General features: G+C 36.1%; 1 protein-coding gene across 5 annotated transcripts in view; it reads left to right on the top strand.

Moving 5' to 3' along the window:
• Positions 1-19,545, top strand: part of arhgef10l (Rho guanine nucleotide exchange factor 10 like) — a 127,281-nt gene that overhangs the window by 30,043 nt on the left and 77,693 nt on the right. For all 5 annotated transcript variants that reach the window (XM_023325040.1, XM_023325041.1, XM_023325044.1 and 2 more), the window contains 6 exons: positions 711-788; positions 1,592-1,771; positions 5,089-5,205; positions 12,538-12,630; positions 15,751-15,921; positions 18,703-18,848. In XM_023325040.1, the coding sequence (XP_023180808.1) occupies positions 711-788; positions 1,592-1,771; positions 5,089-5,205; positions 12,538-12,630; positions 15,751-15,921; positions 18,703-18,848 (785 nt within the window). The remainder of the gene's footprint in view (positions 1-710; positions 789-1,591; positions 1,772-5,088; positions 5,206-12,537; positions 12,631-15,750; positions 15,922-18,702; positions 18,849-19,545) is intronic.

Below are 19,545 nucleotides of genomic sequence, written 5' to 3'. Positions count from 1 at the left end.
TGAATCATAGAGTCTTGATCAGGACTTTCTATCTCTCATACTCATCCAAAAATTGAGTCTCCACCCATAAACTACACAAACTCTGTACCTTGTATATAGCATTGGAGGCGACTAGTTATTATATGTTTGCTTAAAAAACACCATAAGGAACATTCTGTACAATTAAAGCACAAAAAAACCCAGATGAAAAGTGGGACTCCTAGGTAGAGGTTAATATGACATAGTTTTTTCTACCCACACTGTCCAGCTACCTCTAGTCCTAATCAACACCATTCACCTGGGAGCCTGTAACACACAAGCACAAGTGAGAGACTCATCAAAATGTGCTCTCTGACAATAGCTTTCAATGGTGTATGCATGCCTATAACCAATTCAGTACTCAGTAGCCTTAGGATTATGCTTCAGGCTGTTAAAGAAGTAATTTGTTATTCAATATTTTTAATATCTGTTTGCTTTAAACTCCTGATCTTGTTTGTAAAAGCAGTGTGTTTTAACACAGCTAGAACAGCTGCTTTCATGTCACAGCACCTCCAGTGATTCAGCTCGTTCAAACAGACCGACTCCTCCGAGTCTTTTTCTCCTGTGACTAACGCATGATTATGGTGTAATCCATCAACCGGTGCCGTGCTTAACTGAAAGCATGCCACACACCGCAGCCCAATCATGTCCTGTTAGAGCCTGAGCTCCTGACTGATCTGTTGTCCACGCAGGTTGTCAGGCGCCATATCCTTGGCTCCATCATTCAGAGCGAGCGGAGCTACCTGGAATCTCTCAGGAGGATCTTGCAGGTGAGCTGTTTAGTCCTCCTGTCCTCTCCTGCCACATGCAATATCTTCACAGTTTAGCCACTGTGAATTACACTGAAAAGAGAAGCAGAGATATTCATCAAATTATGAAGGTGTCTGTGCATAAATAATCTTGATAAAATACCTATGCTTTTTTGGAGGGGGCTTCATGCTGATGCAGAGAAAGAGAGGCTGTCAGGCTTGCACAATGGGGGTGCAGTCGCTCCTCTTTAATCTCCCTTGATAAAAAGGAAAAGGAGACCTCTTATCTCATCATCACTGAAAAATAAAAAAAATGCCCAGTGAAATAGAATTAACTACAATCAATGGTTGCTTTGTGTGCAATAGAACTTTTCATTGTCAAGATAGAATGTCCTGCCTTTGTTAGGGATTGGCATTAATGTTCAGGTTTTTTGTGAAGTTCATTGCTTTTAAAACTTTTTTTTTTGTGATTCAAATAGAACAGCCAAGTAGTAACGAAAATGCACTGTTTCCAGACACATGACATGATTTGGATACAAAAGAGATCCTGAACAATTGGAAATGTTCAATAATGTATAACACCACAATATAGCTGAATGGTTTCTGGTGCTGCTTTCTGATGTTCCTTGTGTCTGCTTGTAAATTACAGTGGTGGATTAGAGAAAATTCATGAGGAGATCAACACTTTTCCCTTCTGTGAAAAACCATCAACTGATGTTTTTGCTTCCATTGCTATTCTGACTCTAAATTTTGAAGAAGTGATTGGCCAAAAATGCTTATGCCCATCAATCTATGATTACAATTTTCTTCCTCATTATCACCAGGAGTACCATAGACCATTGATGGAGACAGAGCCTCGCATACTGAGTCCAAGGAAGATCCGGCCCATTTTCCACCGAATCAGAGAGATCACACAGTGTCACTCCATGTTCCAGATTGCGTTGGCTTCCCGTGTGGCAGAGTGGGACAGCAGTGAGAAAATCGGGGACTTGTTTGTTGCCTCGGTCAGTATACATTACAGAAACTACACTGTTCGTTCACATCTTGACCGATGTGTTGGTACAGATGATGCCAGATATGTACATATACTGTACTAAAAAAAGACACAAAATTTTTTCTTTCACAATCTGACATCAAAGTAGAGAAGGGCTGAAAGGACACCCAGCAAGGAAAAAGCCATTTCTCCAAAAGACCCATAAAAAGCAATATTGAAGTTTGTAGATGTCCAAGAAGAAAAAACCTTATTTTTTAGAAACACTTCCTGTGGTTTGATAAAATAAGAAGTATTTGGTTATAATGACCATCGTTACATCTGATAGAAAATATATTACAATTTTAAGCCTTCAAACACCACATCAGCTGAAAAGTATGGGGTTGATAACATGTTATGAGGGAGCTTTGCTGCAGTTTGGACTGATGCATCATGATGGCCTTAGGATGAAAGAATAATATGTGTAAATACTGAAGAAACATCTCAAGACATCTGTCAGAAAGTTAAAGCTTGATCATAAAAGGGTCTTTTAAGTGAACTGTGAACCTTGGTATCAAATCAGATTAGTTACAAGGTGGCTCAAGAACAACAAAGTCATTGCTTTGTAGGTGGTATCAAAGGAAATTTGCTTGCAGAGCTGAAAAGGTGTGTGGAAGGAAGGTGACCTAGAAAACGGAGTCATTTAAGAGAGCTGTGTCATAGGGGTTGAACGACTACATATTTTTTAAGGTCGACTACATCATGATAATAGTCGAGTCGATGTCGACTAGTCGCGGTGACGTCATAGTGACGTAAGCGCAAAAACCCTTCACAACTACTTGGAGGCTTTATTAGCTATTTTCACGGCAAATATTGACACCCCCCCACACACACACACACACTCTCTCCCCTTCTCCTGCTTTTACTAAGTCTATTATGGAGATTCTTCGTGAGCAGCGGGGAAAAGTGTGTTGCACAAAGTCGGGTCTGACTTTTTTTTTCTAAACACTGGCTGATGCTGATGATCTCTGGATAGTTACTATAGGAGTCAAATGATCACACTGACTACATGGAGCTTTTGGAACATCACAAGCCAAACTTGTTATGAACGGATCCCGTTTGGTTACAGCTGAATTCAACGAAACCACCTGCTTCTCCTCCGCCCGATGCGCGGCAGGAAGCTCTGCTGACTCAGCAGATTGAACAATTTAAGATATTTTCTAGTCAACGTCAACATGATAAAAGTCGAGTCGATGTCAAGTTGACTAGTCGTTGTGACGTCATAGCAACGCAAGACGCAAAGCTTTGGAGTAACGTACAGGCTTTATTACCCGTTTTCACGGAAAAATACGGCATTTATACAGAACAGCAACAAGTGAAACAACAAAACATCGGGATAGTTTATGATAAATAATAAGTTGCTGGGAAACCAACATTCAAAAGGAAACGCACATCTTTTAGATGGCATGTAAAAACAATAAAAAGAGGTGGCACGGGGGCCGGGGGGTAAATAAAGTTCACTCGCTGTCAATATTCTCTTCGCTAAGAGTTCGCTAAGAGCACATTGTCATACAAGGACCCAGTAATTTCTACCTGTTTGACAAGATGCGGGTTTTGTCCTCGATCTGTTTTGAAGACGCCATTTTGTAGCCAGTGTTCTGTCAGATCAGCTGTCAGAGTGTCATACACTTCTGACAGCTGATCTGATGACACTTCTAAGCACGAAGTGTCATTCTTAGCCCGAACTCACGGCTATATATATGTCAGACAAGTATACACTGTCATTACCAACTACAGGCTTTTATTTAATCAGCAGCTATCATTACCACAGATCTTTATTTAATCAGCAACATAACATCATAATGTATTAGTTAGATCGTCGTGACAAAGACACTCGCGAGCCGGCTAAGTGACATCCTTAGCGGGAAGGGGGCGAGTTTTAGACGGCTTGTGTTTTGTAGTGGACTGCAGCTGCAACTCCATCTCCTTTTAAAAACACTGTAAAACCACAAATATGCATCCATCTACATATCATTTAAACTAATGTATTAACTTATTTTTCTTCTGTCTTGTGACGTATACTGTGCTGTCAGATCAGCACAGGCTGTCACCACCGGCAATCACATGACTGCGACTAGTCGACATGAAATGTAAAAACTCGCGAGACGTCCTAGAGTCGACTAGTCGACTAGTCAACTAATTGGTTCAACCCCTACTGTGTCACAAGGATTGGGCCAAAATAGCAGCTTAACTATTGTAAGAAAATTGTTAAAAACAATAAAAATTGTGGAAAAATACCTAAAACCATATATTGCTCATCATTCTGGTTTATAGCAAAGTGAAATAACTTTGGTTATGCTAAGTGACCAAACACAGGATTAATTTAGCCTAATTTATTGCAAGACACTGAGGGGGAAAAAATAACAGCTGTAAATGTCGATAAAGACCTTTGGATATTTGGCTGTAAATTACATCAGTCTTTATTCTGGGGAGAGTCGGTCATATTTTCCCTACTGTATCCTATTGGGTCTCATTGCTACGTCTCTGTTAGCTCAGTAATGATGAGCAAACAGACATAGTTTACCCCAAACAAAATCAATTACAAGCATGATAAATATCTCCACTGCATCAAATGGTCTCAGGGATATATGCTGTCACAATTTTTAGCAGTGCTCAAGCTTCTGCAGTGCGTGTTCATCCATATGGTTTGCTCGTTATTTGCCTATTAGAAGGAGTTGTTTTATTATTATTTTTTGCTGGGTGTTATTGTGCTGTTCCATTTATATTCTAAGACCTACTGTTTATCTAATGAAGCCCAGTTGACAGTAGAAGTGCTAGGACAGTATACAGCCCAGCTTGGGCTGCTCCTGTTTTTACTTCTACCTGCAGAGTCTGCAGTAATATCTGAGCCAGCAGGGTCCTAAGGGAAACTTAGAGAAAAGAGGGTTAATTCCTTCATCTGATTTGCCAATTTCCCATTACTCCTCATATTGTCGCTATCAGCCGCCTGGCGTAGGTGTAATTGTGGAAGGAGAATAGATATTTACCACAGAACAGTCACACGCAGCTGCACTCCCACACAGTCTCCCACCTCATTCTTCTTTGTGCACCATCCTAAATGGATCGGGAGGGATATTTGTTTACCGTTTCAACAACTAGGATGAAAAACAAATGATTTATTTTCATCTTATGGCCTCTTTTTGCCAAGCATATATAAGTCAGAGGAAATTATATGACTCTGCATGTTATTAGAAAACTATACATGTTGCAAATCTAAACAATGATTCTGGTGCTGTAAGATATTTACTATATATATATTTTTTATTAATCATATTCTCTTTTCTTTTACAGTTTTCTAAGTCCATGGTGCTGGATGTGTACAGTGATTATGTGAACAACTTCACCAATGCAATGGCTCTCATTAAAAAGGCATGCATGTCCAAACCGGCATTCTTGGAATTTCTAAAGGTGAATATATTTCTTTTTGCACTATATTGAATTTCTACATAATTTTTGTCAAGTTTATAATTTTAGTTTCTGTTTAGCTTTTTTCAAGCCCCAACCTAGAGAATCAATATCAAGATCTAAACTTTTCAAGCATTAGCGTACAGCTCAATGTTAAGTTTAACAGATAGGTGATACATCTACAAAATTCAGAAAAATCCCACTTATACAAGCTTATGAAAGAGTCACAAGAAAAAGTCTACATTTCCCCCTAATGGCATTCATCCAACCATGATCAAACATATGTAGGTTATTTATATCAAGGAATTACCATAGAGCAATAGACACAGGACACACTCAGAAGACCCTTTTTAACTTTGAGGTCATTGTGATAATTTTAGTATAAACATTGCTCAAGTGTCCACTTGTCAGTGTCATAAAGACTTTCTTTTGGATGAAAACATTTTAAATTAAGACCCACATTCAGTCCAGTAAGTGGCATTGTGCTAAAAGCTACAATTTTGCACATTTCAATAGAGCAACTACTTCAGCAGTCTGATCTTTAGGATTACTGTGTTTTCCACAATTTTTAACCAATGTTTCTCTCCAGTGTGGAATGAATAGGTGCAATCTCCTGTTAAATTTCTTATTAAAAATATTTTATCACTGTGTTTCTTTGATTTGCACTAGGTTTATTTCTGACAAAAAAAATTAGGTTGTTTTGTGTTTTGACAGAACTACACAGCTGACAATGCTGGGTATCTGACAGCCCTGTTGGAAGGAATTTAAAATCTGGCATTAAGCTTTCATCCAAAATGCCTGAAAGTATTCGCTTTCCAAAACTGGCTTATACTAGTTTCTTTTGGGAATGAAAATCAAAATATGGTCATGTATAACTGTTATTTTTTTCTTGTGAAAAGGTCTATATTTACCCAGGTTTATGTCTGTTAAAGCATGTTGACAATAACAGTTACCTAATATGTGTATTATAATATGTATAGTCACAGACTATAGTCACGATAAACAAAAAGTTAAAAGACCTAGTTAGATTTAACTTTCTTTACCTATTAAAGAAATTAAATGTTAGATTTCTGGTCATTTTAACCTACAAACATCTTAAATGAAAAAAAATGAAATCACAATATGGAAAGCAAAAAAAGTTTTTCTTAAGGTTATTTTTAGTGTCAACATTTCTTGAAATGATATATAAATGAAGATTTATTTTCATATGTAGCTAATTGTTCTTCACATCTGCAAAATTGATAAAGGTTGAAATTAATATGATAATTAAGAAAAATATACTGAAAGGAAGGATGAAATGTTTAAATATATTTATGCTTTTGTTGTTGTTGTGTCATAGTTTCTTAAATAGCTTAAAATTAACCCATGAAAGCTGATCAGTATTTTTGTAAATGTACAGCATTAATCTATCAGAACATTTCCAAAGCAAAACGTAATTTTACTTTATTAAAACATAAAAAAGTTTCTTGTGACATCGTTTCTCTGGTTGTGGAGAAACACTATTAAAGAACTGATGAAATCAGGAGAGAGGCAATGTAGTTTTTGGTAAAACTTTATCTGTCAAAATTTTTTTTTTAATTTTTGAGTGGAACAATTACCTTTTATCACAGGGTTGGCAGCAGAGGAACATGAAATAAAATAGGAAAATATAACAATTTTGTATTAAATTCCAGTAGAACATTTGAAATGCCATTTCAAAAAGGGCTTCTGCAGTATGGAAAAAAAAAATACCACTCACCTTCAAGGACTTTGAGTTGGTTTCTCTGCAGGCAGCCCGGATATCATGTACACTTTGTTCATTGTTTTATATAGACTGTGAACATATTTTAAACAAGGTCAAAGTTATTCAAAACATATTGTTTTTAAATCTGTGAACATTTGTGCTTTTTCTGAAAATGCATCTTTTTCCATTGAACGTCAGTTTTCTACTGTATGTACATGCAAGATAAATGCAAACTGATTTAAAAACTGACTTAAGGTGCAAACAAGATGGCCATTGTATTGTTCTATTGAGACATACTGTAATTTCAAAGATCAAACTTTTCCAATTACCTTAATTTAAACAGTCACTATCCATCATATAGAATTGAAAGGATTTGCTGATGTTTTACTGTTTTTTTTTTCACTATTGAAGTTGCTGGTGACATCTTACCCATTTTGAATTCTCTGGGTTCAGTGGGTTGAGGTGCCCAAAGGTATAACTGGTACTATAGGTTACACCTTTTTTTTTATTTTTTTTTTTACCTCAAATTAGCATTTAAGGGACATGCCATCAGTGGAATATTTTGCTGGTAAATGCCAATGCTTCTTGCAGTACTCTCAGGTTGCCTGGTAACAAATGCAAATTTATTCCGTAAGGTCAATGACATGATCAGAAATCCATTTTATAAGCATTTTACATTTGTAGAATGTATCATGGCTAGCATTTTGCTTTGTGAGTAGAAACTTATTATTTCAGCTTTTATTATTATTTATTTTCATAAATGTTAACTAATTCTGCCATCCATTATATAAAGAAATTCAAACACCTTCACAATACATACATTTTCTATCATTGGAAAACCTTATTTTTGATACATATTGTGTATTGTTAGAAAAATTCAGCTAACGGAGCTTAATCTGATTCACTTTAAGAATTTAAAAGGAAAGTGGATGTGGCTATAAAGGCCATTTTTCTAGCAATTTTCTATATTTTTGCTGCCAGTTTTTTTTCTTCCTTACACAGTCTGACCACAGGTCTGTCTGTTTGTCTGTCTGTCTCAGTCAAATTTGTAAAGCACATTTCAGCAACAAGGCAGTTCAAAGTGCTTTACATCATAAAAACACACCACAAATACAAAGTTGTAGAACACACAGTCAACAACTGTCAAGTGCCATCGCTACATATCAAAATGTTAATATTTCATTGACTATGTTTCAAAAGCAACTCTAAACAGGTGAGTTTGTAGTCGAGATATAAGACAGTTTTTTGGCTGTTTTGCAGTTTTCTGGGACTGCAAATTGTTCCAGATTTGTGGTGCGTAGAAGCTGAATGCTGCTGTATAAAACAAATGATGAAATACCAAAATTGTTATATCCATATCCTGCCCAAACAACAAATAATTTTTCTCAAACTGACTATTTTTAAAAGATCGAGGTCAAAGAGTTGCTACTTTACTGTTTGATTAAAAAAACTATTTAACTTTTCTAGATCACTTCCTAGTTTATGAGACTCAACAGTTATTCTCTTAGTGGCTCACTGTAGAGGATGAATATCATTTTGCGACAGAACTGGTATCAAACACACTGTCATGCAAGTCCAAGATTTGTTACATTGCAGAAGGGCTCTGTGATCCAGCCACAGTGAATATGATTATGACCCACTTTGACTGGGTTATAATCATATTCAGTGTAATCTCTTCACTTTATGCTCCATTCCCCTGAAGACCTCTACTTTGAACTTTCTCAGAGTTTCCCCAGCGCTGACTCAAGAGCCTTTCCTGGCAGCCACCAATGTCTTTTTGCCTAGTTGAAGCTGTAAAAAACTATGGCAGTTTACATCATGGAGAAATAAAGTGCCATGCAAATGTCACATATTCCAGTCGTAAAACTCTATGTGTAAAAGGGATTTCTACATACCTTTTAGGTGACGTTACCACATTTTGTTAGGATGGGGCCACTTACATTTTATTTGTAGCTTATGCTATTCAGACTTTTGAAGACTTGGTAAAAAAAAGTGTTCATATTCTCTGTTTAATATGAGTTAGTACTTGTCTTTAGGATAGCTTGCAATGCTTTAACTACCTCACAATTTTAAATTGACCATTTTATTCTCTATACAAAAATAATTTTCTTCTTTCAGATCCAAAACATACACAACCTTATTGAGCCAGAAAGACATTAATTACTCAAGTAATTACTAGAGTAATTCAAGGACCATACAAAAACCTCTTTGTGGGACTTTTGTGTGTCACCAATTATAAAGCTATACTAAGCTAATTAACATAAAGCATTCAGAGGTATGTATTTCCTCTGAATCTGCTTCTTTTCTTTACTTCAAAACTGTAAAAACAGACATTATACACTATTTATCTAGACTCTGAAAAGAAAGTGTCAATGTTAACTCAATGCTGCTTTTCCTTTAGTTCTTTTGCTTAGTAGCCGTGTTTAAAAATAAAACGTCTTTCCAAGGGTCATTGAACTTTTATGTAGCACTTTTTTAGTCATTTGTTTTAAAAGCATTCATTAAAGACTTACACTGCCAGATTACTGTGGCCATTTTGCTCTTACTTATTGCGCAGCAAGGGTTTAGTAATGACTAAGGAAATTTAGCTGATGTTTCAAGTAATCTGGTAAGTTCATTCTGCTCTTGTTTTCACGTGAGGCACCAGCCTGGATTTTAGATTCTGTCTCCGTTAGAAAACCTTGACTGTTCAATACATAACTGCCCTCTAAAGAACAGATAGTGATGGTCAATATCTCTTCTTGACACCACTCCAATGTTTTTCATCTAAAAAGGTGGAAAGCCGTAGAGAAAAAGGTTTTACTCAGTGCTCCTGCAATGTTTCACTGAGTCCACTCAGAGGCCATCTTTGCTTACGAGGTTACCTGGGAAAAACAGTTTGTGTGCTCAGTCACTGAACATCAGCTCAATCTGATGAAACCTTTGCAATTGCTGTCTTCATAGTATGACCCTGTGATTTCTTGATTGGATAGCTGCTGGCCACTTTGAACGCCTGTTACTTGCACTGTCCTCAAGCAGTTATTTGCACTTTGTTTTAGACAGTTAATAAAGTTCTAAAGAGGGACATGGTGCAACTTTGGCCTTCCCCTGGCAGTAGAGGGAAGGTTTGTTTAAAAAATAACCTAATGAGAACTGATAATAATGCCTTTCTATTAATTGTGAATTTGAACATTGAACAGCCACCAATGATTATTAAACCTATCTATATCATATTTTACAACCTTGAATGATTTTTTTTTCATTTACTATACTGAAAGTAGCAACAACCAGGGCAAACTGAAATTCATGCCTGAATCAAAAGCATTGTTTGATTAGATTGATTGATTCATCATTCAATCAACTACCTATTCCAATAATTTCTAATAATGTTAAAATAGCATTAACGTAGTACCATTGCCTTAACAAGTTAAGAAACACAAGGCTTTCCCTCTTCCACCTGTTGCTGCACACTGCTGGTCAGCTAGCTGAAGACAGACTTCTATTTTTTTCCCTTCACTCAAAATAATAGACAAATTTAGCAGTTTGGAAATATTTCTCAACATGAAACATGTAGACAGTCGTAGTGTAGAAACTGAAGAAGCCTTACCTTAAGTTAATACTGTTTAAAACTAAAATTGTAAAGCCATAAGTGGCATGTCTGTACATCAGTGACCTTCAGGCTTTCTACCACAGTTCATTAATTAACATGCTAAATTAACTTGATACTCTCATGCTACTTTATAAAAAACAGAACTCCAAAACGACAGTGATGTTCAACTATACTGGAACTTGAAAACTGCCGTTAAGATTAGTAGAAATGTATTCAATATTTATATTTCTTTGTAAGTCTATCTATGTTCCAAAGTGTACATAAAACATATTAGAATATTATTATAAATAACGTTTCATGGTATTTTTGAAATAATAGAAATGTTCCAAGAGGTAGAGTACATCCCAGACAGATTGCCTGTGTATCACAGGGCCAATAAGCTGGCAAACAGCCATGTACTCACAGCTTTATCTAACATTCTTGAATTGTGGGAGGAGACCATAATATCTGGAGAAAGACCTCAGCTCAGAATCAAACTGTGAGACAATAGAGATAAATCCTATAAAACCTTGTTGTTCTTGTCAACTCTTCTTTTTACAAAATAAATACATTTAACACATCCTATCCTGGAGGGCTGTGACCATGCCTTTGTTGGTAAGCATGCATTCTGGATAACTTCCTAGGAAAGTGTTGAGGGCATGTCTCACTGCTAGTAGGTCTCAGGTTAGAACTAGACCTTGCGGCAGAGATTAAATCTCTTTGCCATTTTGGGAACAACTCTGAGTCCCCCATAGATTGGATCAAAAAGGTAATGAGAGGGAAGGAGGTCAGGGAAACTCTACTTAAGCTGTTGCCCCAATGACCAGGTCTCAGATAAGCTGTAGAAGATGGATCATTGGAAGAAATTTGTAAAACAGAAATGTTTAACAGGATTCAATTGAAGAAGCCATTATTTCTGCTGATGGTTGAAATTACATTATAACAATATTTTATTACCTGGACTAAATATTTATCTTTTTTTGCCTCTAACACTAGAACACTGCTGGAAAGGGCTACATCCTTCATATGGTTTAAGGAAAACAGAACTAACATAACACTTATCTCAAATAATGGGGAAAAGAGAATGACCCAAATGCAGAGGGGAGGAGGATAAAGTAAAAAAAAATAAATGAAATACAAAAATGGAGGTCGATGAGGAATCCCAAATGATACGCAAGACATACACAAGGAAACAGGCAGGTGGCATTAGCAGGGTGATTTGACCAAGAACGTTTTAATTGAAAGACTTTTCAGCTGGAGAGTTGTTCACTGAACATGGGACAGGTGATTAATTAAAAACAAGGTACAGCTGTGAGGGAAGACAAGTAACTGCTGTTGAACTGTGGAAACTGGAGAAAAGGAAACAAGAGAGCAGAATATAAATCAATATGAAATTCCAAAATAAAGTTAAATATAAACCTAAAGTCACAAAGACCGTGACAGCTTGTTGGGAGGCCAGTGTCAATTCATCCTGTAATTCAAGCAGTGAGTGAAAGCATCAGCCACTCCAGCATGTTCTCTGACCACAGTAAGACCCTTACATTAGTTTTGAAACCATACTTCTTTAGAACCTTGGCATATATTGGTAACAGGTCCAAGGGTAAGGTAAACGTTTTTTTTTGTATTATAGATAATTTATGTATAACACTACATAATAACAACCACTTAAAAATAAGTCACTATACTTAATTTTAATGTCAGATATTTGTATAAGCATAAGATCGTAGGTCACTTTCTTCCCCTTAACATATACTTATTATTTGCTTCTGTCATTGTCAGACAGAAGCAATGCATGTTGCATGTGCTTACAGTAATCCATGAAATATAAGTAACTCAAGACAAAAGTAATCTTTTGAACTCCCACATATGGCACAGGCCCTGACCTTTGTACTTATTTCACCCACTTGTACACCTACACAAGGTCTATGGAGGAAAAAAAACAAACTACTCATAGAACATTTTCTCTTAAACCTTCCTTTAATATTATGTGTTTCTAACTACCTGTTGCATCTTCTGATTTTTTTTTCTTTTCTTTTGGTTTCAGAGGAAACAGGCCTCTAGTGTGGACCGGATAACTCTGTATGGACTGATGGTGAAGCCCATTCAGCGATTCCCCCAGTTCATTCTCCTCTTGCAGGTAGAAGACTAAATTAGTTCATTTTTCATTCTTTTTTTTTGATACAATAAATCCCACTTGAGCTCTGATTTTATGGTGGGTAGTGGGAGATATGGTCAAAATTTAAATCTGCAACAGTAGTGAATTGATTGTAGTATTTTACTTAAGTAGACAACAAGTTGTATATCAGTTCCCTTTTTACAACATCCACAGAGGTGGAGCTTTAAAGGTAGCAGGCAGCCACCATCATCCCTCTGGTGGATTTATATGCTGACTTTCCTTTTTCTATTTTGAGGCAAGATTTGGATTTGAGCTTGACTTGCTGTATCTGCAGCAGCTCATTTCATCCCTCAGTAGGCATTGATTATCTATGAATTCAAAAGATAAGTTATGAATACGAATCAGGCATTTTCTTCCAGCTGAAACTCAGTACTCCAAAGATGAAGTGTATCTATTTAATCATACATTACAGAGAAGTAAATCTGAAGGCAACAAGGTACATCTGAGCTGCTTATCAAAAAAAGAACAAGCTTTTCATGGGGTCACAGTTGCAGGACAAATAGAAATATGAAAGTCATAAAACATTCAGTTTTTATTCACCATATGAATATTCACTGATCTCTTCAAAACTTTCCACAATACCCAAGTCCTCTGATGCTGAGAGTGATTATGAGTTAGTTAAAAAACTCTTTTGGAAAGTTTGACATCCATAGTCAGAAACTGGGAGTGCATTTGACCTAAATATTAAAATTTTGTAAAGAAATGATCACCAGGCAGAACACTGTTGCCTATTCTGTTACCAGCAGTGAAGTGTCCTGTAGAATACAGATCCAAATAAAAACATGAACAAAAGGACTTTGTATAAAATGACAGCATTACTTAAAACAATTTTGCCCTTTCAAGCTCATTCATTAAACTAAAATCAGGCTTTTATCTTTATAAGCATATCTACTGTTTTCCTCAAATTATTGGGTTCAGTTTTATATATTCCCTTCCATTTCAGGAGTTTGATTTCCTTTTTTATTCAGCTCATCAGAAACCTGCATCCACATGAATGGTAAGGTTGATTTGCAGGCTTGTAAAAGCATAAATGAAGAAACTGGTGCAGAGGAACAAGACTCCAGTCAGTGTATTTACAACTGATTAACTGATTTAATTTACAACTGGTGTGTTTTCTCTATTGTCTTAAAATTGTCAAACATGAAACAAATGTCCTCTTAAAGTTTTAAGTATTAGTTTTCTGTTGTGAGTTGAGCATGCAAGGAGGGTGAGAAATATTGGGACTACACTAATTATTACAAAACATTAAAGGATTTAATTTGGTCACTAGTTATTTATAAAGCCGTTCCCAATGAGCTTTCAGTAGAAATGAGAATCCTTTTCAAAAGGCAGCATGTTTTTGTTGGTGGTATGTTGTAGACAAAGCACTAAGTATGGGAAGGATTTTCTCTTTTGTGTGCTTCATATAAACTAGTTTAAGTGTAAAAAGAGCATACTTGGTCTCTCAGTGTCACTTTAAAATTAAATTATGCCACATTCATATTGATTCCTCATCGATGGCAAAACAATAGATTGACTACAGTTGAGGCCACAGGTTATTCTTCATCTGATTAAAGGTGGAACTGCAAACAATGCAACAAGCAGTCATGTCTGGAAATGTTGAAAAATGCTCAACGTTCGGAATTATTGTAAAAAGAAAAAGAAGAAATTAGGCTAAACTTTGAACAGATTACTTCAAAAATATAGCTCACTACATATGATTAGGTACCAAAACAAACCACTTTACTGCAGCTGCCACAAACACACCAGGAGGAGCTAATTTAACCAACCTTACTGTGGAGCCACCAGAAATAAGATGAAAATGACACCAGGTGTGACTCATAAAACAGTTACTACCACCTTGTATGCAATGCATACAGCTTTTTAGTTTGTAATTTTTAAAGCCCTTCCTGATGTTTGTCCATCTCAGGTTATTTGCTACATGCCGATGATGACTTTGTGTAATTACTTGCAACAAATAAGGAGCAGGCTGCAGCAAAACTGTCAGCTGTAATGATTAAGATCTGTGGCTGGTTGGGGAGCACATGTTTGCTTTTCAATAAACTGTATTTATGATTTTTTTCAATGTCAGTGAATAAAGGTTGAGATTCAGATGACATAATGGCAGAGAAAACAAAGTCTGTTCAAGATCATCAGTATTCAGTTGTAACACAGATCCTCACAGCTTAAAAATAAAACTAAAACTAAAACGTTTCTAAAAAGCATTCAAAAAATGTATACATTTTAGAACATAAATGATTTCACTAATGAGGCTTCTCTGAAAGCCTCACTAGGCTTTCAGAGAACCATGGCATGAATGCATGAATGCCATGGTTCAGTTCAACATGAACTACTGTGTGAACATTTGAACACAACCAGGGTGGAGTTCACTACAAAAGCAGAAAACTCTGAGCAAGCTTTGTAATATTATAGCAAAAGTCAAACTTAAATTTTACAAGTGCATAAAACTAGTATCTGCATGGCAGCTCATTCTTGGAATATAATGCCCCCAAGTTGAAGAACATTACATTTTACAGACAGTTCTTTAAATCCATGAAACAGGGGTTCATAAGTCATGACACATTAAATCTGTAACCATTATGTAAATTAGTACCTGTTCCATATTGAACTTGTTTTAAATTTTCACTTGTATAACTTTTTATACAGTATTCTGTAATTGATCTAATAATCCAATTTAATATTTTAAATTTGTTTTATATTACCAACCTGTCATGGACCACAGATGGAAATTGGCCTCTATGGCTAAATCTGGTACATTTACATGATTCTTAAGTTATCATGTTGCGTTTTGTCGTTAAATAAATAAGGTGGATGGATTTGTTGTTTTTTTTCTTTTACATCCAATCCCCTGAAGATGATGCCTGAACATTTATCTGAAACTGAAATTCAGAATAATAATAACAAAAAAAGTTCAGCAACAGTTTTAATATAAAACATTCCATGGAGCAAATCCTTAAAACTTACTTAGTTGGACTTTCCAAAACTATGTATTTCTAGCAAAGCTCACTAAAACGGAGAAAGTATAAAAGTATCTGAGCAAAATTGGAACTGAACAGCTGCTTTCCTCTCTGACTTTTTTAGGACATGCTTAAGAATACACCAAAGGGCCACGTGGATCGTCTTCCCCTGCAGCTCGCACTGACAGAGCTGGAGACGCTGGCTGAGAAGCTGAATGAACAAAAACGAGTAGCTGACCAGATTGCAGAGACTCAACAACTCGCCCGCAGCGTCAGTGATCGCCTGCTCAGTAAGGTGACTGGATGCACACACCTGAATGTGCACACCTACACTCACACATTTTCTCCAATGTAATCAGCTGCGAGCCAGCCTCTGAGCCCTACTGCTCATCTGTTTTGTTATCACTGGGAGCCAAACACCTGGACATTTAACTAATATATAGCACATTACTTATATCGCTTTCCAAAGCATTAATTTTTGGTGGCATTTATATTTAGAGAAATCATCTCACAGAAACGGTGCCCATTATCATCCCTAAACAGTACCACATGCAAAGGTAGAGGCATTGCTTCTCCATTACACACTAAAATTGCAGTCCTGCTGCTGCAAATCTGAACAAATGCTGCTCTGAATAAGAAGAATTAGGGGGTAAATGAGACATTTAATTGGAAACTGTAAGAGAGCTATCTTTTTCACCCTGTCGGTCTCACTCTTTGCTCTGCACCCCCTTAACTCTCTGTTTACTCGTTTACTCCACTTAGTATACACTTCTCTTCTTCTCCTTGAGTGTTAAGATGCCGTCCTCTTTCCATTTTTTTAAACCCTTCTTCTCTTCCTTCCTTATTTCATATTTCTGTATCATCCATTGCTTTTCAGGACTTTGATATGAGTTGATTCACCCAGTCTCCTCTCCTTGCATTTACAGCATTGACATTGCAGAATTCCAATATGAAGATAATCCTCTAAGTTGTTCCTGTAAACCTTAAATGAAAAATGTTTCCTTTTGTCTCAAAGGATCTGGTGTACCAGAATAGGAAGTATAAATATTTAAGTAAGAAATCACATCCATCCATCAATTATCTTCTGCTTATCTGGGGTCGGGTCCCAGAGGCAGCAGCCTAAGCAGAGTTACAGACTTCATTTTCACCCAGTAACACATGCAGTTACATCATAATACATGCGGCCATCCAGAGTCATTTGAGGCTACTGATACTGAGAAGACCAAAAATAAAAATCATAGCAGCATATTCTATCTCTTAGAGGAGCTGGATAGAATTTTAATGATATGACAGATCACTTCATCTTAACTAATGACTTATTTTGTAATTTCTATGAGATTAAGTTAGTTGAATTTGGCAGAAATATTTTGTGAAACAAGTTATCAAAATCTGGCTTCCATTTTTGAATAAAACATGATGAGCCTGATATTGTGTCTGGAATAAAAATGGGATATGACTGTGCTTACCCCCCAGGGTTGTAGGAAGCCATATGTGTGAGCAGTACACTGGTCTTTTACAGATTATTTAAATCAAGCTCAGGTGCACAAAAGCACACAACAGACTCCAAACGGTCATCTGCACAAAGCCAAATTGGTAAAGCTGACAGAGAAATCAAAATCTCCTCTTTCTGCTTCCATAGGACTTCAGAGGTAAAGCTGTAGACAAGCGTTACTGCTCAAAAAAACTTGATTAACAAGTCTGACCATGTTTACCATGGAACTTTAATGTTAAAAAAATGTTGTATCACATTAAAAAAATTTTAATCAAAAACTGATTAAAATGCCTCAAGTGAGCTATGTAGAATTAACTAAATTCAATAAACTGAAATAATGTTAGGGAGACTCGGCCAAAATTCTTCCACACTAATTGAAAGATTGATACAGTAACATGTAATTCTCAAAGTACTGTGAGTTATTGGTACTGAAGCTTCTAAGAACTGTGGTGTGCTTTATCTTTTCACACACAATGTCCTGATTTTATCTTGGATAAAAATCTGCTGCTTGGTTTTGAAGTGTTGAGGTTAGGTTCAGTTAGAGGTTTGTAAAATGTTAGATTTTAAAATCTTATTAGTTCATTATGCAGTGGATAGAGTTCCTTGTAATGTATGCATCATGTAGATTTATCAGGTTGTTATTACTTTCAGGACAAGAACTAAAAAAGGGAAAGCAGCATTTATTTTTCCTCATGCCTGACACCCGGGGAAACTGTTGGCTCTTTTAAATCCCCGCTTTGTTTACTGCAGCTTAACTGTAAATGTCAAATGTTGTTTTAGCATTTTTACACCAGTTTTTAAACATCTCTTGGCTTTTTACTAAATTCATAGTAATTATTGTTATGCATTTCTTTGCTTCAATGTACTATCTTTTTTTACCTTCATACCTTTGTTTTCTCCTAAGGCACCTTGAGTTATCGTAAGTGTTAATGGCTTTTATAACTTCATCCCTCTAAACTGATTTAAGCTGTCAAAGCAAAGTTGAACCAAAGTGAGAAGTAAACAGCATGTGCAGATTTCAATAACTACATCTGTTATAAAATGTTTTAAGTAAATTTATGAATTTACTCATGCAACAAACTGTGCCTGCATTTATATGTTTTTGTAGTAGTTCTGTTATTGTGGCAGAAAGGATTGTGTGTCCCAGTGCTCATAAGCCAATGTGATTTCTGACTGTGTTTGTACTTAGGTTGATAAAATGCCATATACAAAATAATTTTAAAAAAATTATCAAAAGGGTGTTTTGGAAGCATTTATTTAGAAAATTATAAGCATTTCAGACAAATGGAGAAGCTCATAAGAAGTAAATGTGTCTCTTAGGTTTTTACTAAAACACTGTACAAATACATTACTGAAAAGTCTTTTTTAAACAAGGTTAACTGAATGAACAGTGCTGTAGACATGTAACTGTGCATATGCATACATGCATGTTCCATGACCTTCATCACAATGAATGCGTTTCTAATCCCAGATGAGATATGGTTTCTTTTGACTTTTATGTCCTCTAGGCACTGTGCTCCAGAGGATTGGAGCTTTGTGATACTGTCTCATCTGCCTTTGATCTGATTGTTGTGTCCCTTTTAGCAACTGAACTCAGAGCAGAGGTCACTGGTCCTTTGTGAAACACTTATTGAGACTGTGTATGGAGAGCGGGGACAAGTTCTGAAGTCGAAGGAGAGGAAGGTCTTCCTTTTTGATGATGTGCTCATCTGTGCCAACATAAATGTCAAGTAAGTCCCTGTTGTTGAGCATATTGAATAAATCATTCATTCAGAAATAGTTTGCTAATGTGAAGCTAATGTCTAGATATTGCATAGAATTAGATGTACTTTTTTTTTTTTTTTAAAGTTGAGCTTAGGAGAGTACACATTTTGGAGAAATACATATTTGATTAAAAAGGGCTCCTATGTGATGCCTGAGGTTTTGCAAAGATAATTTGGCAAACTACACAGTAAAGAGAAAAGACTGCAAGGGCTTTTGAACACTATCTGAAGTTGCAGAAGCTTTATCAGCATTAAACAAATGGTAGAATCCCTAACAACAGCTTGAGGAGTCCCAGATTACTGACATAAAACGTTTTTGGTTTATTTCCAATTTATCTTCCTTGTCAGCACCATTGATCATATCTCTCTCTTCCTGTCTCTTACCCAAGTAGTAAACAAGGAAAGTTTTTTTATTTATTTTTTTATTTTAGCGAAGTCCCTGTCAAGGATGTTACTTGAAGCCATCTTGTGCAGCCCTCAAAGCATATTATTATTTTATGTTTCATTTCAACATCAGTATGCAGAGGCTTACAAGGTATACTCTTTAGGAACTTCACAAAAATGATAGCAATGTTAATTCTCATCCAGAGTAAATAACAAATAACAATGAGTTCCACCAAAAGTACTATTTAAAAAAAAACAATAAGTGATAATATAAGGATGT

This window comes from Xiphophorus maculatus, chromosome 20 (assembly GCF_002775205.1).
Source record: "Xiphophorus maculatus strain JP 163 A chromosome 20, X_maculatus-5.0-male, whole genome shotgun sequence".
Classification (NCBI taxonomy): domain Eukaryota; kingdom Metazoa; phylum Chordata; class Actinopteri; order Cyprinodontiformes; family Poeciliidae; genus Xiphophorus; species Xiphophorus maculatus.
The sequence above is the reverse complement of the archived record's forward strand: the minus strand, read 5'-3'. Positions and strand labels throughout refer to the sequence as shown.